We start from the raw sequence: 23,823 nt of genomic DNA on the forward strand, positions 1-23,823 counted from the left end.
ACCACAATAATCTCTACTTGACATATATTCGCGACCCTTTTTAAGAACAACAAAATACTCAGAAATTGAAATTCTTTCAGAATAAATTGATTTCAATGAACGAACACAAAATTAATAAGGACGATAACAAACAACAAATAGATTTATTTTATTAAATCAACACAAACTGATTTGAGCCTATATATATGTCTGTAAAAACTTACCTTGTTACAGAATTATTAAATCCTCTTGATAAATGTAATTGTTTTTAGCTCACCTGAGCACGTTCACCTGAGCACAACGTGCTCATTGTGAGCTTTTGTGATCGCCTTTTGTCAGGGTTGACATATTGACCGGTCAATTGAGTATTGACCGGGCCGGCGGTCAATACCCGGTTAAAGCCGGTCAATACTGGTCATTACTGGTCATTATTGGTCAATACTGGTCGATTGAAAATTGTAGCATTTAAACATGACAAAGGAAGAATTTAAGCTATTCTATATTAAATCAATCATTAAACTGTAATTGATAAACTTTTTTTGAGTTATCTATTGTAAAAAAAAGCTTTAAAGCTTGAAAAAATACTTCTTTATTATTTATGGAAACGGTCTCAAATACAAAAGAACTTAGGCAATATCTTTATCTCAGTGTATCACATCTGTTACTGAAGTATTATTACTATTGTAGTTATCATAGTATTTCACTGATCTATTGATATATCTATTTGATAAGCTGATGGGCAAATAGAACTCTTGTGGTTTCTAGGGTCATAAATGATCAAGACCCTAAGCCTTAATCGGTAATAAAATGCATGCACTGGTATGTCTCTGATAGTGACAATGAAGCAAATCTGCCCTTAGGCTATTTCATTTCACTCAAACAAAATGAGATAACTTGCTATTAATGTTATTAATTTAATAGTTACTTCTAACTTGTCTACTTTCTATATTAAGAGGGTTTTCTTATTTTAAAGTTCAATTGGTCTTCAAATGAATAAGCAATCAAAGTTCTTGATTTTTGCAACAAATAATGTTTACCAATTGTTGGTCTACTCTAGACTCTTCTTTTCAAAGAAATCCAGGCGAGAATACATGACAAGTAAGGGTTGTGTCAAAGGTGCCATGTAAGGCCCTATTATCAGTTTTGGGCGCCCTAACCTGTACAGGTTTGAAGACTGTGAAAGTCTGTGGAGACAGTGAGGCATGAGGAACAACTAATACACAGGTTCTTGTTGAATCAAGCACAGAATTTTCTGAGCATTCATAATTCGTTAGAATTGAAGAAAAAAAATCCAATCGACCAGCAAAATCCAATTGACCAACTTGACGCATTTTCAAAATTTTGAGAGATTGGCCTACAAATTGCATGAAAATGTATAAAATAGTGGGTTTTAATAGCTTATAACATTATTGGCAACATGTCTGTTTAATTTATATTATCAATATTGTTTAATTAAGCATGGAATATTAATCAAAATTGGGGGTAAAGTTCAATCGACCAGTATTGACCAGTAATGACCACTTTGGGAGTATTGACCGGGGCGGTTTTAACCGGTAAAAACCGCCAGTTTAAACCGGGGGCGGTCGATTGGTGCCAACCCTGGCCTTTTGTCCGTCGTGCGTTGTGCGGCGTCAACATTTGACTTGTTAACTCTCTAGAGGCCACATTTATTGTCCAATCTTCATAAAATTTGGTCAGGTGATTGATCTCACTGATATCTTGGATGACTTTGAAAATGGTAACGTTTGCTTGAAAAACATGGCTGCCACGGGGTGGGGCATTTTTCCTTATATAGCTACAGTGGGGTTAGGGATTTTGTTCCGCAAATAAGGGGTTGCTTAGGGATGAATATTTTTGGGGATTAATCTCTTACAATCCGGATTTTTTTTTCCAATCTTGATGAAATATGGTCAAAAGATTTGTCTTAATGATATCTGATGAGTTTGAAAATGGTTACTTTTGCTTGAAAAACATGGCCGCCAAGGGGCGGGGCATTTTTCCTTATATGGCTATAAGTTACACACTCTAGAGGCCACATTTATAGTCCGATCTTCATGAAACTCGGAAACAGAAGATTCATCCCAATGATATCTTGGACGAGTTCAAAAATGATGCTGGTTGGTTGAAAAACATGGCCACCACGGGGGCAGGGCTATTTTCCTTATGTGGCTATAGTAAAACCTTGTTAACACTCTAGAGGTCACATTTATTTTCCGATCATCATGAAACTTGGTCAGAAGATTTGTCCCAATGATATCTTGAATGAGTGCGAAAATGGTTTTGGTTGCTTTAAAAACATGGTCATCAGGGGCGGGGCATTTTTCCTTATACGGCTATAGTAAAACCTTGTTAACACTCTAGAGGCCACATTTATTGTCCAATCTTCATGAAATTTTATCAGAAGATTGGTTTCAATGATATCTTGGACTTGTTCGAAAATAATTCTGTTTGCTTGAAAAAAAGGTTTCCAAGGGGCGGGGCATTTTTCCTTATATGGCTATAGTGAAATCTTGTTAACACTCTAGAGGCCACATTTACTGTCTGATCTACATGAAATATGGTCAGAAGATTCATCCCGATAATATCTTGGAGTAGGATGAGTTCAAAAATGATGCCGGTTGGTTGAAAAACATGGCTGCCAGGGGGCGGGGCATTTTTCCTTATATGGCTATAGTAAAACCTTGTTAACACTCTAGAGGCCACATTTATTTTCTGATCTTCGTGAAACTTGGTCAGAAGATTTGTCCCAATAATATCTTGTTATCTCAGGTGAGCAACTTTGGGCCTTTCAGGCCCTCTTGTTATTTTATTGTCCACACCAATTTTGACAGTCTTTGTTTCAGCATTTTTATCCCAGTGTTTAATTGCCCCTTTGTTCATCACCAACCCATTATCTCGATATGATTGAATACTGTCAAGACAATAACTATGAAAACAGGGTGTCATAAACCCGGGGACCTATACCCTGCATATACTACATGTGTCTGGTCATTTAACACTATTTATGATACCTTCATAATTATCATCTCTTGGCATACATAAAATAAAATGCTAGATTTGTACCGCTCATTAACACTAGTAAAGAGTTTTCAATATACATGTACATGCCAGTTCAATTTTCAAAATATTCATTTTTTCATTTGAATACTTATTAAATTTATTAATATTTTTACTCAATGTTAACGAAACGAAAATGTATTCAAAGTTAAAGAAAATTAAAACAACATTAAAAGATTGAAATGTTTGTCGCTTTTTAAGGGCTTTGTTTTCTAACTGATTGAATGCACCTCGCTGATGATAAATAACACTTTTGCATTCACACCACTTATAATTATAATCAAATTATTACGGTGTATGTTTTATTTATTTTTAAAATATAATTTCTTTACGTCTTACTTTAAGAAAGAATACGTGTATTTATATTTTGTTTGTTTGAAATTGTCAGTATTTAGTCTTCCGACGACCTTTACTCTTATACAATGTAAATGGCCGCGATCGAGAGTGTTGACGGCCAATCTATTTTTAGTAACAGATAACCCCTCTTGTGACATCACACAAAATCCTCCGATGGAGTTTCCAAAACCATGTAAAAATGAATATTAAATTTTTGTAGAGGGTAGTATTCTTTTATTTAAATCATTCAGGAATATGCTACACAGTACACAGTACCCAGTATTGATTATCTGAGACCTTCTTTAACCCATTCAGCCCTATTGTCGTATATATGCGTCCAAATAATCTACAGTGGAGTTCCTAGCGTTGTTTATGTGTCCAAATAATCTACAGTGGAGTTCATAGAGTCGTATATATGCGTCCAAATAATCTACGGTATAGTTCCAAGTGACTCATTATATGCTTGCCTTCCAATTATGGACAGTTTGAATTCCTAATGACATAAATATACGACAACTTAGATGTAGCTCAGAATGCCTATTGACTTAAAAACACGTCTGGTCAAGTTGGTTTTATAAAAATGAGCTATTTATTTGCTGTATGTTTTCCAACTTTAAAAAATTCTTGTAACAAATACTTTCTAAGTTTGGAAATTGATTTTGCTTAATTTACCATTCCAAACATGTTAAAATAAGATGAAAATAAAAAGATATTTGAAGTAATGCCTGTCACTAGTAACTCATGTTTTTTTTGTTTATTTCATGGATAGTTATTTGTATTCTATTTAATGTTTTTCAAGTACTTATATAAGCATATTAAGATGTTCTCAGATTTTGGCTGTTTTTTTTCCATACATTACCTGCCATTTAAACATTTCCGTGCTTACTATCTATTTATGTGTGTTTTTATTGTAAACATGATCTTATTTTTATGTCTTTAAATAATTAATTTTGTTTTATTTTTAGCTTACCTGAGCACAATGTGCTTTTGTGACAGTGATCACCTTTTGTCCGTCGTGCGTTGTGCTGCATCAATTTGCATTGTTAGCACTCTAGAGGCAACATTTATTGTCCAATCTTCATGAAATTTGGTCAGAAGATTGGCCTCAATGATATCTTGGATGAGTTTGAAAATGGGTTTTTTTGCTTGAAAAACATGGCTGTCAAGAGGCGGGGCAATTTTATTTATATGGCTATATAATAATGGCTATAGTAAAACCTTGTGAACACTCTAAGAGTCCACATTTATTGTCCGATCTTCATGAAACTTGGTCAGAAGATTCATCCCAGTAATATCTTGGAAGAGTTCAAATATGATGCCTGTTGGTTGAAAATAATTCATTATTTTGTTTTGATTTAGAAGTTCTGCCAGATTTTGAAATTTTCATATGTTACCATATTCACTTTTAAATTTGTGATAGATAATACAATGTCAAACATGTGTCATGTAATAAGTAAACAAAATAGCAATACACTTCATGAAAACATAATATCTTACATATGTATTTCACAAAACTATCAATAAACAGATAATAATCTGTCAGGCATTCAGATCTGATGAGGGCACCGATTATTGAGGGGTAAAAAAGGCTATTTCTGAATGATAGAGTTTGCCTAAAGATAAGGCTATAGTATGGAATGAGTTAAATACAAGTCGATCTCCTTATTAAAACAATTCTTATTTATAACCTTGCCTACGAGTTCACTTTGTTATTGTTATTACTAACTGCTTGTCATGAAAATGTATTAGTTTCTATAATATTGTGACAAGGTCTAGTTTAGTCTTAACTTTTAAAATAGCAGATGATAGATTATTTAGTATACAATATTGTTTTAGTCCCCTACCGGTGAAACTGGAGGAGACTTATGGTTTGCGCTCTGTCTGTTAGTCTGTCACACTTATCTGGATCCTGAGATAGCTTTAAAAGTTCTTCATATTTTTCATTAAACTTGAAACATGGACAGATGACGATATGGATATTATGCACGTCATTTCATTATGTTCCTACGTCAAGATTCCTGGTTGCTATGGCAAAAAATAGACTAGAAATATTGCTGAAAAAGGTGGATCATGCGTTAAATTAAAAAGTTCTTCATATTTTTTTATGAAACTTGAAACATGGATAGATGGCAATACGGTCGGTCCGTATTAAGTGTCCGCTCTCTAATTCAAGTAGTTTTCATCAGAGCTTCACCAAACTTGGTCAGAAGTTGTATCTAGATGATGTATAGGTCAAGTTCGAACATGGGAAAACTAGGTCACGGGGTCACTTAGTGCGTTTTAAACATTAAGCATGGTTTCCGTTGTTTTTTGTGAAGACAACATGCAAAATATTCTGTGTCAATGCGGAATGTGGGGGTATTCGTCTCGTCTGTGACAAAGCTCTAGTTTCATTTGTTCCTATGTAAAGAATTCTGGTTGTTTTGGCAACAAATTAACTACAAATCACCCTATTGGCGCAAAAAGGTCAAAAAGATATCATGTGCCTTCTTATTTCAATGTCACGTGGTACCTTATTGAACCAATGCGGCGAAATATTATTGCTAAAAATGGTGGTGTTTCACTGGTAGGGGACTTTTATTGCTTAGCAATAGTCTTGTTCATACATAAAATGAAATAAAAAATAGATCAAGATAAGTTTGTAAGGCCACTTAACGTTATTATTGTAAGTGTATAGCAATTGGCAATACCTTAACACATTTATAAGTGTTGTGCCCATATCTATCTCATGAAATTGCCTATAAATGAACCTGTGTTATCTGTATATTATTTCCAGAATGACGTGTACATAGAGAGGTACTCTTCTGGTGGCCTCCAAAAAGTTCAAAATAAGAAAACGAAAGACAGAAAGCAATACACGGAACGTGACATGGAAAGGGACAGTGCGATTATAAAGGACTTTGATTCCACAACCCAAACTAGCATAAACACTATGTCTTCTAAGGTAAGTGTGGTGACCATAAATTCAGACCAGAAACAAGTTGACTTTAACTGTGTTTGTGTTAAAATCGAGACTGATGAATGTTATAATACGGCTGCTGATTTGTATTCTGTGTGTGCCAAATCAGATCAGGTTTTATGGGAAGAGAGACAATCCGATTGCAACAAACAAGATGGCTTCAATTTAGTAAATGAACAAGCAGGATGTTTACAGATGGATCAAGATTACACCAAACAAGATGGCTTCACCTCCGAATGTGTTATATCAGAACAGACACAATATGAAATTATGCAACAAGATGTCACCAATTCTGTATGTGTGAACAGAAACACGATTGCCATCTTAAATGCATATACAGCACATGATGAGCTCCATTCTGTATGTGGGACAACAACACAGTTTCTAAATCCAAATACAGACCAGTGTTATATAACAACAAATAACCTCAATTCTGTAGGTGGTACAGCTAAACAGTATATAAATACAGATAAGGACAATAAAAATAGAACAGAAAATGACCCAAATGCTTCATCTGATCATTCAAACGCAATCGAGGATCAAGCTCAACTGGCCTACCTAAATTCTGTATTTCTTACAAGTGAAGAGAATGAGCTTTCAAATGTTGACCAAAATTGTGCTAGACCAACTGGGGGCGGAGAGACAATACAAAAGGAACTTTACTCAAACCTTGAAGTTGATGTTCTTAGACATTCAAACTCCGAAAAAGATGACTCAGGTATTTTTATTTTTAGCTCACCTGAGCACAACGTGCTCATAGTAAGCTTTTGTGTCGCGTGTTGTCTGTCTTGCGTCCTAAACTTTTGGCTCACAGGGCTCGTGCTGTCGTTCGCCATTTGAGCCATTTGCGAAATATTGAACATTTGCCTCTAGAGGCCACATTTATTGTCTGATCTTCATGAAACTTGGTCAGGCTATTTTTCCCAATGATATTTTGGATAAGTACGAAAATGGTTCCGATTGGTTGAAAAACCAGGGCAACCAGGGAGCGCTGAATTTTCCTAAGTTATATGGCTAAAGTAAAACCTTGTAAACACTCTAAAGGTCACATGTATTGTCCAACCTTCATGAAACTTTGTCATAATATGTGTTCTTATGATATCTTGGATGAGTTCGAAAATGGTTCTGGTCTGTTGAACAACATGGCCGCCAGGTGTCGGGGCATTTTTTTTTAAATGGCTATAATAAAACGTGGTAATTAAACACGCTAGAAGTCACATTAATTGTCCAACATTCATGAAACTTCGTCAAAACATTTGTTCTAATGAGATGCTGTTTGAACATAGCCATTTTCACTTTGCTTCTGAGAAGGAAAGGGTTTAATGATTGGAAAAAAAGCCCTGGGTTTGAGTGTGAAACTGTTGTACCAGCTGAACATTTCTATATTAGATACAATTGTTTAACAAATAACACTTTTTGTGCAGACTGGACAATCTGATCCAAGATGACAGATCACACACATGCATCGTTTCTTCATTTTTTATGTCCTTCTGTTGGGATGCATTCAATATTTGACAGAGACGACTGCAGCAGTAATTTATTATCATTTGAATGTTGAATCTTTAGATGATGACTTTGCAGAGATATTCTTTGAAAGAGAAAAAAGAAAAAGTGAGAGCAGGCATTCAACTCTTGTGAGACCAAAGAGATTTTTATGTGAAGATTCATCCAGTGGCGTGGTCAAGCCAATAAGTCCTTCAGCAAGAGGTAGTGTAGATTTATTTAGCATATGTTTAGATTCAATATATTAAGGGGGGGGTAACTCAAATTTATGAATCATAAATAATAAAAAAGAGTCAAACAAAAGTACAAATTATTATTTTGGCCACTTGTGACTAAAACAAGGGTGTCGAAAAACTAACTTTCCTTATACTTTATACGTCTCCTAAATAAACAACAGACACAACGATATAAATTGAAAATACAGCTTGTATTTTGGTAACTATGCGTACGACCAGATGACACATTTATAACGTATAACAATCAACAAATGTGAACAATTCACATTTTGATAAAAATTTCATAACTCATACATAAAATGACGCTCATATAGTTTACACACAAAAATCAACAAACAGACTATATTCCTGCAGATAATCATTTTCATGAGAAAACTTGTCAATATTTTATATCCAATAAAATATTAGGAAAATGAACGTGTTCTCTGGTTCGTATCGCAAAGCCAAATGGCTTCTCCACTAGCATATTTACCCGCAAAAACAATACACTGAGCGACCCCTACAGGAGACTTTCTTATGCAAAGGAAAATTTTTTTTTTCTTATTTGCTGCGCTCAAACTAGGAAAATTATATTAGTAATAACAGTAGTTTAATTAAATGATTTGTTTGCAGATAGTTCAGAGAATGCTGTGACAAGGACTGTCCCCCTTTCTCTTAAACCAGCTGAGATGAAATTGAACAAAAAGGGTTACAGAGTGAAGAAAGTTAAGGTAAATATATAAATTAGAGGTACATTTTTTGTATTTTGTTTTTCTCATATCCACATCACGGATAGGGAGGTGTTACGCATTGTGCTGGTCCATACGTTTGTGTATCCGTCAGTCATGAAGCTTGTTTTCCAACCTATCTTTTACTACTGGTTGGATCTTGCTCAATTGTTTGCTCAATTGTTCACAGTTGAAGGACATTGCGACATGTTTGATGATTATAAGGTTAGAAAGATTTGCTGCAACCAGTTTTCGCGGCATTATGGTCCTTGGTCTATCTTTCCTCTTGAGTAAATATAATCCCAAAATTTTATGTTTTAAGTCTAACTGTTTGGCAGAATTCGCTCAAACTTTCACTATTGGATCCGATTAACCTTAATGTGTAGTCGACTGTAAAGAACAAAAAAATGCGTTGACCAGTATTTGCAGAATAAATGCCCTGTGTCTGTTATTTGTTATGCTCGCACTATATGAAGGGAATAATGGGGGTGGGGGGGTATTGATTCATCAAGAACGTCCCTAGCATGTCAACTTGTACAAATCCAAATTTCGGTTCGGATATTTTTGACAACTTGAGTAAGGACTCCTTTTTTCCCATATAACTCAAAAAATATTTCTGATAGAGAGCTGAAACTTAACATACATAATTACATATCATCTATTGCAGAGAATGAAGAAAGCCAAGACCCCAGAAAAAGAAAAGACTGAGTACAGTCTTCAAGAGAGAAACCAAACCAACTGTATGAACCTGGAACCTCGAGATAATGACCATTTTCTCTGTAAGCCCTTGAACAAAAAATCCATTCCCTCACAATAGAAAGTCTCACGGAAGACCAACAAACACAATAATCTTTTTTAACTCCCTGATCAATTAATTTAGGTAGTTTAAACCTATTTATTTTAGCTCATTTTTATCGAAAGCCTTAGGCTTATTTGAAACGCTCTCGAGTCCGTTTCCTGGGTCTAGAACCAGTTCTTGGTCTCTTTGAGAGATATCTAAAGAACGCTTCCACGGTGGAGATTGAACCCATGAATTCCCGGTCGCTAGCGGACACCATATCCACTACCCCTGGCGACCTTTACAAGTTAAGCTATTGTGCTATGTCTTAAGTTCGGTGTAATGTGTTGTACATGGTCAACATTTTGCTTGTAACCACTCGACAGGAAACAGTCAATATTGATAGAACTTTGTCAGTATATTTATATTGAAACCAAATTGGAACCTGGGTCAAGAAGGTTAAAAACTAGACTATATGGTGAAAACCTAGAGAATCTGTCTTACTACAATAAAAGGCACATGTATGAATCTATCATGATTTAACTTGGTCAAAAAGCTAAACTTTGCAATTATTGAATGGGTTAAGTTGAGTCAAAACTAGATAAACAGGTTAAATTTTGAAAACCTTGTTAACATTTATAGCCTTGTTTAAGATTCAATCTTGAAACAAACTTGGTCAAAATGTTAAGATTTATCAATATCTAGGCCAAGTGCAACTATGGATGAAGTTCGTTACAAAAACTAGGTCACTGGGTCAATTTCAGAAAAGCCTTGTACCCATATGACAAGCCACTTAGTCAATCTTGAAGAACCTTAGTCATAATGTTCATCTTGACAGTAGCAAGTTAGAATTGCAGTCAGATTGCTCCAAAATGAGGTCCCTAGGTAAAATCTGAGAAAAATAGTAAAAGCACTTCAAAAGCCTCATAGGTGCCTCATTGCGATTAAATTTGTTATAAATGTTTTTCTTGACCATTTTGAGGCATAAAATAAACCTCGTCACATGAATTAGCAAACGATGTCACTATGTCAAAGGATTGACCTATTTTAACAATTCTACCTTGATCTCAGGTGAGTCCTTTAAAGTCATCATGGCTCCCTTGTTATGCTCCTACATTCAGATGGGGATATATTTGTTTTCTGTCAGATCATGTGTTGCACATACCTTAGAAAGAACAAAGAACATTTGATGAAACCATATGAACGTTATTTTAAATGAAATGGTGACTCTGAGAATAGTAAAAATAAAGGGTGTTGCTACGCAAAGTCTGTCTTTCAGATATGTTTCTTAATTAGCAGTTCAATAATATACATAATACATATAAGTGGGTTCTTTAAACTTGATGTTCCAGTGCCTGACATAAGTCTTTTACTTAGTTTTCATTATTGCCTTGTGTTTATGTTGCTTTCTTAGACTGTGGAGAATGCAACAAGGAGTTTGAAGGGGACTGCCCTGTCCATGGACCCTATAACTACATACAGGACAAAGAGGTAGAGCTGTGTTCATCTTAAAAACATAAACTACATGTGGTGGAGAAAATAAGGGAAAACAAACATATAATTATAGGCTTATGAGACTGCTACTTGAGATTTGTATTACTGGTAATAAATGTAAAAAACATTTCAATATTTTAATATATGTCAATATATTGAAGAAATGCCATAAATATGCCCTTATTATTTGAATACAAAAGAGTGTGTCCAGCACATTCTCATATAATTTATTATAAACTGCAGGTGCCAGAAGGGGACCCACTTAAAGCTGACCATACCGTGCCTGATTGCCTTGAAATCAAAATGTCCAAAATAGCTGGAGCTGGTCTTGGAGTATTTTCCAAGATGGAACTGGAATCCAGGGTCATGTTTGGACCGTATGGGGGCGATGTCATTGCTGAAAATCAGAAATCAGGATATTGCTGGCAGGTAAACGTGAGGTGATGCTTATTTTGATGCATTGGTACCTTTTTTATACGCCCTTATGTCAAAAATGAATGAATTATAAGATCACCCTAGGCGGGCGGCCGGCGGGCGGCGTCCACAGCAGTGTGCGGTCTCTAATTCAAATAATTTTCATCGGATCTTCACCAAACTTGGTCAGAAGTTGTATCTAGACAATATCTTGCTCATGTTCGAATATGGATCATGCCGGGTCAAAAACTAGGTCACGGGGTCACTTAGTGCATTTCAAGGATTTAGCATTGTGTCCGCTCTCGTATTGAAGTAGTTTTCATCCGATCTTCACCAAATTTGGTCAGAAGTTGTGTCTAAATGATATCTAGGTCAAGTTCAAATATGGGTCATGCCGGGTCGAAAAGTAGGTCTCAGGGTCACTTAGTGCGTTTAAAACAATCACCATTGTGTCTTACCCTAGTCTCCATTAGTTGTGATATCATGCTACACTTGTTTCGCGGGTTTTTCGTTTATGCTCTCCACGATTTTGAGGAAATTGACAGTCGGCATTTTATTTACGGGTATTTTTTTCATACTTCATATATGCCACTCAAATGGTCAAGTTATCAAGTTGTCCAAAAACGGGCGTATCTTGTGACAGTTTGGCACTATTGTTTAGTTTGAAATACAAGGGTTATTTCTTAAAGTCTTAATGATTGAAAATAAAGAGCTGCATTTTAAACAAATGCATTATCTATCTAGCAGTCTCTAAAGGGTATTTAATGTTTATTATTCCACCACAGTGAGGGAGGCATTAAACATGTTACTTGTCCGTCTATCCTTCAGTATGTCTTTTGACCACAAAGCTTGTAATTTCAACTACTCTTAAACTAGTGGGTGGATCACATGCAAACTGTTAAATGACTTTAAATTGTAGATACTCATAAATAAGGAATTAGGACTTCCAGGAATTTGGGTATGATTATAGTTTATTGTCTGTTTTATAATGTATTTTCTATGTACCTATTTGGTGAATCTTCCTCAAACATTCAAAATTTGAATGACCTTAATGCATAGATAATTGCAACGAAAGTAACTTTTGCTGCAGCTATTGTTGGCAGAATTATGGCATTTATCAGTTATATACGGGCAAAAGCCCGCAAAGCGGGCGTTGACCGTTTATTTGTATGATACTATCAATTTTCTGAAATACAGAGCGACATTACCTTATAGGCTATCAAGTCAAATAAGTAAATAAATATAAATAACATATAAATATCAGTTGTAAATATTAGTTTTACTGGCATTTTTTTCACTACTTATTAAAGACTTATTCCAATTTATATGATTATAGGTGCTACCTAATTTACGGGCAAAAGCTTTTAAAGTTTTTTTGATTGCCATGTATTTTTAATAAATATATTGACATGATTGTATTCAAAATATAATCATTGGAATAAGTCTTTAAGTAGTAGTGAAAAAATGCCAGTAAAAATAATATATACAACTGAATTACATGAATATGAAATAAATGTTGAAATTGCTATACCATAAATACATGAATACGTGAAGTTTCTTGACTACCAGTACTTTGAATAACACAAATGTGGATTCGAATAAAGAAATTATGTGAAATTTGTTAAATATGTGGATAATTATACCAATTTAAATTTAAGTTGGTTGTTGTTATTTAGTTCTCAGTTATAATTCATGAATAAACCTTTTTTTTAAATAAAATATACCAAGACCAGGAGCTCTCAACAGGACAGTTCTTCCCTCAATATCTGCTGCAGACGAATACCAAAAATGCACCGCTCGCAACCGGAATTAGGGAATACACACCGGATGCTGGATTTCGGTATTGTTATTTTCGCAGTGGTTACCTCCCTTTAAATTTAAGACCTCTAAACAACGCTGGTGTTAATGATTATAACAAAAAAGGCTTTTTAAATATATATTTTTATTAATTTATGAGTATAATAATAAAAATAAGGTGCAGAATTGAACGAATAAAATAAATTCGAGACTAATCTTATTCGATTAATTGCGTTGGGATTTAGGCAATACATTTTAGACGGGTTATATTTCTGAACATTATGTTTGGAAAAAGTGAACGCGAAATTTAGTATAGCAGTCTTTGGTATTTGGCTTATTCACGTAACGGCGTTAGGCCGGGAAACAGGAAAACAGGAAGAAAAACAAAAAATCGCATTTGGCGTTGAAAAACATATAATACAATAGCATAGAGAACGATTCGTTACACAATTTTAACTGCCATGACGTATTATATCTTAAAGAATGCATCTACGTGTCATTTAGCGTTTGTCAAAGTGCCTATGTTGCTCCAGCGGTCTTTGATTTTCCATCGCGAAAAATAGATGACGGCAGGAATGATTTTACTTGATAGCCTATAAGGTAATGTCTCTCTGTATTTCAGAAAATTGATACAAATAAACGGTCAACGCCCGACTCGCGGGCTTTTGCCCGTATTATACCATTGAGAAATAAGCATTGACTTATTCAATTTTCTGATACCATTGGAAAAGTAGTATTTAATTTGATAATTCATTTATTTTTATTAAAGCGTTATGTTAGCTCACTAAAGTTATACTTTTCCCTTGATATTTTTAACACAATCATGTCCATATTTTTATTTAAAATACATGGTTATCAAAAAAACTTAAAAAGCTTTTGCCCGTAAATTAGGTAGCACCTATAATCATATAACATCTGTAAATACTGGGATTATATAGTTCAAGTTTTCACAGATGAATTATCTTTATTTTCTGAAGATAATTGTTATTTAAGAAGCTCTTTCTGGGACAATGTTTGGCAGAGTAAGGGCTCTTTGTCTGGTTTACAACTATAGAAAGTTTGCCGTGGCGTAATGAATAAAGTGTCCGCCTAGCGATTGGGAGGTCACGGGTTTGATCCCCACTCGGGGACCATTCTCTAGGTCTTACCCAAAGACACCAAGTCCCTAACTTTTTTTTGTTTAATGCCTCCAAGTGCATGTCAGATTTTGCTCAGACTTAAAGAGCTGATTGTCACTAGTGTGTACATGCAGATGATTGTTGAAAGAGTAATTTCAACTGTGATTGTTTTGGCTGAATTTTGGATATTTTCTATTTGTCCACTGTAGGATTAAATATGGATTTGTCCGTGTCCAAATATGTTGTTTGGGCCTTTGTATCATGGACACATTTCAAGTTGATGTAATTTTTTTGTTTTCTAGATAATCATGCTGGCGTGAATAGATTTCACACATATTTTTTTAACTGATTCAGTAATTATTTAAAATAAGTATGCAATTCAAAAATTTTAAGTTCTATACTATTTTACATGAATAAAACTTAAAAAATTAAGAACAGCTTACTAAGTCTGTTTTTTCTGTTGAAAAAATTGTTTGATAAATGTCGCTTTTTATCCCCCGCCATAGGCAGAGGGATATTGTTTTGGCGTTGTCCGTCATTCTGTCCGTCCGTCTTTCCGTCCTTCCATCCGTCCGTCCGCATTTGTGTGTCCGGAGCTATATCTTGGAAGTGCTTTGGCGGGTTTCATTGAAACTTGGTATGAGTATATATATGGATAAGATGATGATGCACACCAAATTGCATTGTGCACCATCGGATAATAACGGAGTTATGGCCCTTTGTATCTTGAAAAAATGCTTTTTTTGTGTCCAGAGCCATATCTTGGAAGTGCTTTGACGGATTTTATTGGAACTTGGTATGAGTATATATATGGATAAGAGGATGGTGCACGCCAAATGGCATTGTACACCATCGGATAATAACGGAGTTATGGTCCTTTGTATCTTGAAAAAATGCTTTTTGTGTGTGTCCGAAGCCATATACTGGAAGTGCTTTGACGGATTTCATTGAAACTTAGTATGAGAATACATATGAATAAGAGGATGATGCACATTGGCCTTGTCCATCCGTCCAGAATACTTTTGTGTCCAGAAGTATAATGGCGGGGGATATCAATTAAACGAATTTGCTTGTTAGTTAAGAAATGCAATCCTTGGTATTATAGTCTAACAATTGAATTTTGCTCTTAAAACAAGGTATATTAGGTTTCCTGTTTTCTTATGTATCCATCTTGTTTAGTTGTTGTTTTTATGCCCCCCTTCAAAGAAGAGGAGTCATATTGTTTTGCACATGTCGGTCCGTCGGTCGGTCAGTCCGTCCACCAGATGGTTTCCGAATGAAAACTCAAGAACGTGTTGGCCTAAGATCATGAAACTTCATAGGTACATTGATCATGTCAGGCAGATGACCCCTATTGATTTTCAGGTCACTAGGTCAAAGATCAAGGTCACATTGACTCGAAATAATAAAATGGTTTCCGAATGATAACTCAAGAATGCTTAGGCCTATGATCATGAAACTTCATAAGTACATTGATCATGACTAACAGATGACTCCTATAGATTTTCAAGTCTCTAGGTCAAAGGTCAAGGTCACAGTGACTCAACATAGTAAAATGGTTTCCGGATGATAACTCAAGAATGCTTACGCCTGGGATCATGAAACTTCATATGTCAATTGATCATGACTGGCCAATGACCCATATTGCTTTTCAGGTCACTAGGTCAAGGTCACAGTGACTCGAAACAGTACAATGGTTTCCGGATCATTACTTAAGAATGCTTACGCCTAGGATCATGAAACTTCAAAGGTACATTGATCATGACTGGCAGATGACCCCTGTTGATTTTCAGCTCACTAGGTCAAAGATCATGGTCACAGTGACTCGAAACAGTAAAATGGTTTCCATATGATAACTCAAGAATGCTTACGCCTAGGATCAGGAAACTTCATATGAACATTTATCATGACATGCAGATGACCCCTATTGATTTTCAGGTCACTAGGTGAAAGGTCAAGGTCACAATGACTCGAAATAGTAAAATGGTTTCTGGGTGATAACTCAAGAATGCTTACGCCTAGAAATTAAACTTCATAGGTACATTGATCATGACTGGCAGATGACCCCTATTAATTTTCAGGTCACTAGGTCAAAGGTCAAGGTCACAGTGACTCGAAATAGTAAAATGGTTTCCTGATGATTACTCAAGAATTATAAGGCCTAGGATCATGAAACTTCATAGGTACATTGATCATGACTGGCAGATGACCCCTATTGATTTTCAGGTCACTATGTCAAAGGTCAAGGTCAAAGTGACAAAAAACGAATACACACAATGGCTGTCACTACAACTGACAGCCCATATGGGAGGCATGCATGTTTTACAAACAGCCCTTGTTTATGGTAAGATTCTATGCAATTCAGATATATAAGGAAAGCAGAGCGAGCCACTTTGTAGATGCCCAGAACAAGGCCACCTCTAACTGGATGAGATACGTGAACTGTGCAATGACAGACGAAGATCAGAACCTTGTAGCATTCCAGTACAAAGGAGGCATCTATTACTGCACATTGAAGCAAGTTTCACCAGGTATACATGCATGTTGTATGACTAAATATATGACTATTCAATGAGGTTTTGTCTGCTTAGAGCAGTCTCACCTTTGTAATACGGGTTCAATTCCCTGTACAAGCGCATATGTGTTTGCTCGATTGTCCCCATGCAGGAAAGTTGTGGTTTTCTCTGGGTTCGCTCGGGTTTGCCCACAGTATAAGAGAGCACCAATATTGATGTGATTGATGTACACTATAAACTGCTGAACGTATATGTCATCAGCCAAGCTCCACCTGTCATTTGTTGTTTCGCCCCCTTATGCTTGGTACAACCTCGAGGTGGCGAGGCAAGTAGTGATGGCCAATCACTACCTCGTCTACACTGGCTGCCACTTTGGTTTGCTGCGGAGCCAATTGGATGCTCGTTTAGCTGTCTTGCCAAGGGCGTGGATTGTAGTCTTCCTGACTTTTCCTTCGGATCCCAGACTTCCACCAGAAAGATCCATGTCTTCCATCCTCTATCTCTGCATACATCTGCCAGATCCTGGTAATCAGCTTTCTTCAGCTCGATCCTCTACTCCCATGGCACAGTAAGCTCTAGAAGGATCACCGGCTTCACCGCTTTTGACCATGTCAGGTCTGTTAGTTGAATGGGCTTCTTCATCGGGAAAAAACTAGTTTTTTTCCTAGGTCTGCACGCATCTCCGAGTCATTTCCACCTTGCAGAACAAAAGATCTGGAAATGGTTGTTGCAGTGAGCTTTGTTATACCCTCCTTGATGAAGCTGATGAATTGGGGTCCTAATTGCTTCCGGGGTCTGTTCTTCTTCCGCTCTCTTTTTGGGGCATCGTCCAACATTCTGAGTACTTGGTCGTGGCGCCACCTGTAGCGCCCTTTTGCAAGGGCTGTTGAAGAAGATGACAGAATGTGCCGCAATATTCCTATACTAACGCACAAAGAACAAGTAGGGTCCTCTGCCGGCTTCCATTTGTGGTGGTTGGAAGCATGTCACACACTGTCTGCAAGAGGAAACTTAGCTGAAGTGGTTCATATGTCCACAGTTCTTGCCACATCAATTTATTACCTTGGCTATTAAATAAATAGTTGGACATTGGAGCTATAATTCAAACTTCTTCTCAAGTCTGAGTTCTGTCTGATATTCACTCCAGGTCCTTGCATACAGCAGCCTTAGGCCTAGAAAGACCTTATAAACGTCAAGATATGTGCGCGTTTTTTTCTTTCCTTGTCATAATAAATATTGGTTGTCTAGGTTTTCATGACAATAAAAGAAGGTTTGCATCAATTATAAGTAATGAAAGTAGAGAAGGTAAATTCTTTTGTAAACAACCCTGTTTTCAGTGTGTCTTCTAGTGTTGCATCACTTATTTATAAGAATCTAAAATTGTCAATTTTTTCAAACCCACCGTTAAGTGTTTCTTCCTCTTTCAGAAAATGTAAGTAATTGGAGTTATCTTTGAACTGCAGTAAAAAAATTTGTTCAGACAATAAAGCTTTACTAATAATTAACTTAATAAAACTAACGCACAGGCACATTTTCAGAAATAAATGTTGGGTTTAAGATACATTTGTGACAAGTTGTAGTTAAGGTATTTATTGTTTCTTGGAAAAAGTTACATGTTTGTACTTTTTTAAAAATAATATAAATAAATATATATATATTTATTTAGTTAGTTAGTTAGTTAGTTAGTTAGTTAGTTAGTTAGTTAGTTAGTTAGTTAGTAAGTTAGTTAGTTAGTTAGTTAGTTAGTTATGCTATGTATTTCCACTTTTTAATGATTAAAGAAACATACAGTATAAAGCAACATACATCCCTATATATAAACATAGATTTTAGCAAAAAACAAATTGTTCATATTTCTATTGCTACAGGAGCGGAACTGTTGGTCTGGTACGGAGATGAATTCGCCAGAGAATTTGGCCTCATCAGAGACAAAAACATGTGCATTTATTCCAGTAAAAACAGTGTTCACTTGAAGTCACACATGAGGATACATACAGGGGAGAGAGAATACACATGTGAGGTGTGTGGCTATGTATGTAAACAGAGTGGTTCCTTGAAGGCACACATGAGGATACATACAGAAGAAAGACCGTTTAAGTGTGAGGTGTGTGGCTATTTATGTAAACAGAGTAGTCACTTGAAGACACACATGAGGATACATACAGGAGAGAGAAAGTACAAGTGTGAGGTGTGTGGTTATGCATGTAACAGGAGTGAAACCTTGAAGGTACACATGAGGATACATACAGGCGAGAGACCGTACACGTGTGGGGTGTGTGGTTATGCATTTAACATGAGTGGTAACTTGAAGAGACACATGATGATACATACAGGCGAGATGAGGACACATACAGGAGAGAGAAAGTACAAGCGTGAGGTGTGTGGTAATGCATGTAACAGGAGTGAAACCTTGAAGGCACACATGAGGATACATACAGGGGAGAGAGAATACACGTGTGGGGTGTGTGGTTATTTATGTAAACAGAGTGCTCCCTTGAAGATACACATGAGGATCCATACAGGAGAAAGACCGTTTAAGTGTGAGGTGTGTGGCTATTTATGTAAACAGAGTAGTCACCTGAAAACACACATGAGGATACATACAGGCGAGAGAAAGTATACGTGTGAGGTGTGTGGTTATGCATGTAACAGGAGTGAAACCTTGAAGAGACACATGAGGATACATACAGGAGAGAGAAAGTATAAGTGTGAGGTGTGTGGTTATGCATGTAACAGGATTGAAACCTTGAAGGCACACATGAGGATACATACAGGCGAGAGACCGTACAAGTGTGGGGTGTGTGGTTATGCATGTAACTTGAGCGGTAACTTGAAGAGACACATGATGATGCATTCAGGCGAGAGACGTTAAAAGTGTTTGGTGTATGGTTATGCAGGTATCCAGAGTGATCGCATGAAGAGACACATGAAGACGCATGCTTGGTTTTACTTTTAAACATAGTGGTGATTTGAAGAAACTTGCTTGTTAATACCACAGTAACCATAGTGGTGATTTAAAGAAACATGCTTGGTTATACTTGTAACCATAGTGGTGATTTAAAGAAACATGCTTGGTTATACTTGTAACCATAGTGGTGATTTAAAGAAACATGCTTGGTTATACTTGTAACCATAGTGGTGATTTAAAGAAACATGCTTGGTTATACTTGTAACCAAAGTGGTGATTTGAAGAAACATACTTGGTAATACTTGTAACCATAGTGGTGATTTGAAGAAACATGCTTGATAATGCTTGTATCCATAGTAACCATAGTGGTGATTTGAAGAAACATGCTTGGTTATACTTGTTATGTTAAACCATAGTTGTGATTTGAAGAAACATGCATATTTATACTTGTAATCATATTGGTGATTTGAAGAACATGCTTGGTTATACTTGTTATCAGAGTGGTTATTTGAAGAACCATGCTCGGATATACTTGTAACTATAGTGGTGATTTGAAGAAACATACTTGGTTATACTTGTAATCATAGTGGTGATTTGAAGAAACGTGCTTGGTTATACTTGTAACCATAGTAGCCATAGTATTGATTTGAAGAAACATGATTGGTTATACTTGTAATCATATTGGTGATTTGAAGAAACATGCTTGGTTATACTTATAACCATAGTAACCATAGTGGTGATTGGAAGAAACATGATTGGTTATACCTTTAATCATAGTGGTGATTTGAAGAAACATGCCTGGTTATACTTGTAACCATAATAACCATAGTGGTGATTGGAAGAATTATGCTTGGTTATACTTGTAACCATTGTGGTGATTTGAAGAAACATGCTTGGTTATACTTGTAACCATTGTGGTGATTTTAAGAAACATGCTTGGTTATACTTGTAACCTTTGTGTTGATTTGAAGATACATTCTTGTTTTTTACTTGTAACCATAGTGGTGATTTGAAGAAACGCATGAGGATAGATACGAGAGGAAGACTTTAAAACGTGTCAGGTGTGTGGTTATTCACGTATCCATAGGAGGAAGACTTAAAAAATTGTTAGGTGGATGGTTATTCAAGTATCCATGGGAGGAATACTTTAAAAAAGTTAGATGTGTGGTTATCCATGTATCCATGGGGGGAAGACTTTACAGACTGTTAGATGTGTGGTTATCTGTATAACCAGAGTGGTCCCTTGAACACTTGAAGAGGCACATGAGGATATATACGAATATAAGAGAAGATGAGGCTTTTCATCTTGATACATTGCGTAAATTTCCTTTTATAATCTCCAATAAAGTATTGGGTTTGCAACTGTGCGTTTTATTTAATATGTTATTTCAGCTCCATAGTGTTCATATATTAAAATGCACATTTATTAGTATGCATATAATACAATGCACATTTATAAATACTTATGTACCGTTGAACTGGTAAACCAGCTAACCCAGAAGGTATCCGGACAATCGGCACCCAGTGTTTTTTTTGCATACGCGGACAGTCGGCACCCTGTTAATTTGTCGACCCGGACAATCAGCCCGATTTATTTGTATACCCGGACAGACGGCACCCGATTTATTTGTATACCCGGACAAACGGCACCCGATTTATTTGGATACCCGGACAAACAGCACCCGATTAAAGGCGATCGATAAAGCCCGTCAGCACCTTGTTGAACTAATATGTCTAATCCGCTAATTGGTTAGGTATAAGATGTATCGGCACCCGATTTATTTGTATACCCGTACAAACGTCACCCGAATTGAGGCGATTGATAAAGCCCGTCAGCACCTTGTTGAACTAATTAGTCTCATCCGCTAATTGGTTTGGTAAAAGAGATGATTTATAAATACCGTCAAACAAAATGTGTTATCAAACCAATATAAGTGTGGATTGTTTAACGTCATTTGCTAATTTGTTTAATAACAACTCTGAGCAATTTACAAACATCAAAGACAATTAAAGAATTCCTTAACTAATGATTTGTCCCGAAAACAACAAACTGCGAATGAAGATAAGCTTATTTAGACGAATGAAAATGAAAACATTTCACAACAAAAATGCAATTCATCACGACACGTCAAGGTGTGCGAAGGTTGTGCTTCACAAACTACTTGTACACACGACAGAAAACATTGAAAGATAGCTTACGATGGACATGCACCCAGAGACGAGCGTTTTCATGCAAGGGTGCTCTGACTTCGGTCCTCAACGTGAGTAAACTCTACAATTTCGGTTACATAAAGCATGCATGTTCTCCTATTGACATGATTATTACCGCGCAATTTTTCGCTTTTTATATCAAAATTTTACGTTAGACGAGTCAAAAGAGTTAGTTAAAATGCGGTAGCTGACCAATTATCTGCAACTCATCTTGCTACCATTGTTAATAAAAAAGATTTATATTATATTTGATATTTTACATGACTGTGCCAGTCCTTTAAGCCGAGCTAAACTATCGTATGTCAAAGGAATAGATATCGTTGCAGGAAATGAAAATGATCCGTTGTCAAACGGAATTACGGTTGATATCCAAATGCATTTTCTCTCTTTCCGGGATATTGTTTTAGTATGTTGATGCTGCATTAATAAATAGAAGTGAATTTGAAATGAAAACACCAAAAATAAACAAGTTGCGATGGACAAATATAAACATATATACTGTTAGATGCGCATAATGTTACTTTAAATTTGCAATCAAATCTCGTAATTTGTTGTTGTTTTTTCAGTGTACCGAGGTGCGTTCGTTGTTAAGCCACTGTCATGGGTCAGACGCATCGAAAATAGCCGGGATGATACTCAGGGAGGAAAATATATGTATTTGAAAACACCTTTAATCGCAATGTTCGTCAGGTATTATTTATACCGACAAGTGGCGATCTATGTTTTTCCAACCAATTAGCGGATTAGACTAATCAGTACCACAGGCAGCAGTATCATCAATTTGACCCCCCCCCCCCGGGACCCGACCTTCCACAGAGCATACCCCCAGGGCACTTATTGTGTAAGGTTTTACTTTTCAACAACGAATATTGACAAAAATAACCCTCGCATAGGTATTATATTTACACAATATATATACACAAGGTAGGAAACGCACTATATGCCTATTGCTGAAAGATTGTGGAACACTGGAGGTGACCATTTTCATCGAGAACACAGAGGTTCCCATACAGTTGCCGACAAAATGCAACTGGATTCGTTAAAAGACTGTAAAAGCAACGTGATTACACAACTAACCGATCTCCTGTTCGACTTAAAACTTTAATGTTCAATTAAATTCGACTTTCACGCTACATGTCTATGTTTTGCTGCCGTATTTTGTCGATCGAATGCTCGGTTCTAAAACGCCATATCGTTGGCCAACACAATGCGAACAACCAACCTGATGACGCGTTATAAAATTAAAATGGTGTACATGTGTAGATGAAACACCGAGTGACATAGCCAGAAAGTCTCTCTTTCCTCTCTCCCTCTCTCTCTCTCTCCCTCTTCCTCTCCATCTTCCCTCTCTCTCTCTCTTTCTCTTGAATATGGAACTGGTCGACATGCAAATAATTGAATATGAATAAAGAAACGCATAAATCATGGAAACTCACTGTAATGGTAGGTTGGGAAAATAATATATATTTATAGCAGTACATATCTTCTTAGTTCTGTTTTGTAATGATAATCCAGTGCCTTTTTCGCGTCTAAAAAAAGAATACGTAACATGTTACACTATCTTAAAATATTACAGATAACAACCAAACAACAGACCATTTTGTCGGTTACCACGACTTTTAATCATGCACCCATGTTGAAGGTCGCCGGATGTAACGTAGGCATCATAGAGCGAGAAAACGCGCTTTCAAATATAGAAAATCTTTTGAAATAAAACCACCCAATTACAGCTATGCAAGTTTTTGTTTTTAACTGGAAAAAACAACAACAACGAAATACAGAGGCATTTCGATGAAGCTTTCTAGTCTTA

General features: G+C 36.1%; 1 protein-coding gene across 4 annotated transcripts in view; it reads left to right on the top strand.

Moving 5' to 3' along the window:
* LOC127841417 (histone-lysine N-methyltransferase PRDM9-like) overlaps positions 1-23,823 on the top strand; it is a 209,716-nt gene that overhangs the window by 54,768 nt on the left and 131,125 nt on the right. For 2 of the 4 annotated variants that reach the window (XM_052370235.1, XM_052370234.1), the window contains exons 2-9: positions 6,149-7,049; positions 7,898-8,038; positions 8,683-8,780; positions 9,445-9,556; positions 10,970-11,046; positions 11,293-11,478; positions 16,744-16,909; positions 18,763-21,164. In XM_052370235.1, the coding sequence (XP_052226195.1) occupies positions 6,242-7,049; positions 7,898-8,038; positions 8,683-8,780; positions 9,445-9,556; positions 10,970-11,046; positions 11,293-11,478; positions 16,744-16,909; positions 18,763-19,766 (2,592 nt within the window). In that variant the 5' untranslated portion in view covers positions 6,149-6,241 and the 3' untranslated portion in view covers positions 19,767-21,164. Of the gene's footprint in view, positions 1-6,148; positions 7,050-7,897; positions 8,039-8,682; positions 8,781-9,444; positions 9,557-10,969; positions 11,047-11,292; positions 11,479-16,743; positions 16,910-18,762; positions 21,165-23,823 lie in introns of those variants that run through there. The other 2 variants (XM_052370236.1, XM_052370237.1) reach the window with 2 other exon arrangements.

Source organism: Dreissena polymorpha, chromosome 8 (genome assembly GCF_020536995.1).
Source record: "Dreissena polymorpha isolate Duluth1 chromosome 8, UMN_Dpol_1.0, whole genome shotgun sequence".
NCBI lineage: Eukaryota > Metazoa > Mollusca > Bivalvia > Myida > Dreissenidae > Dreissena > Dreissena polymorpha.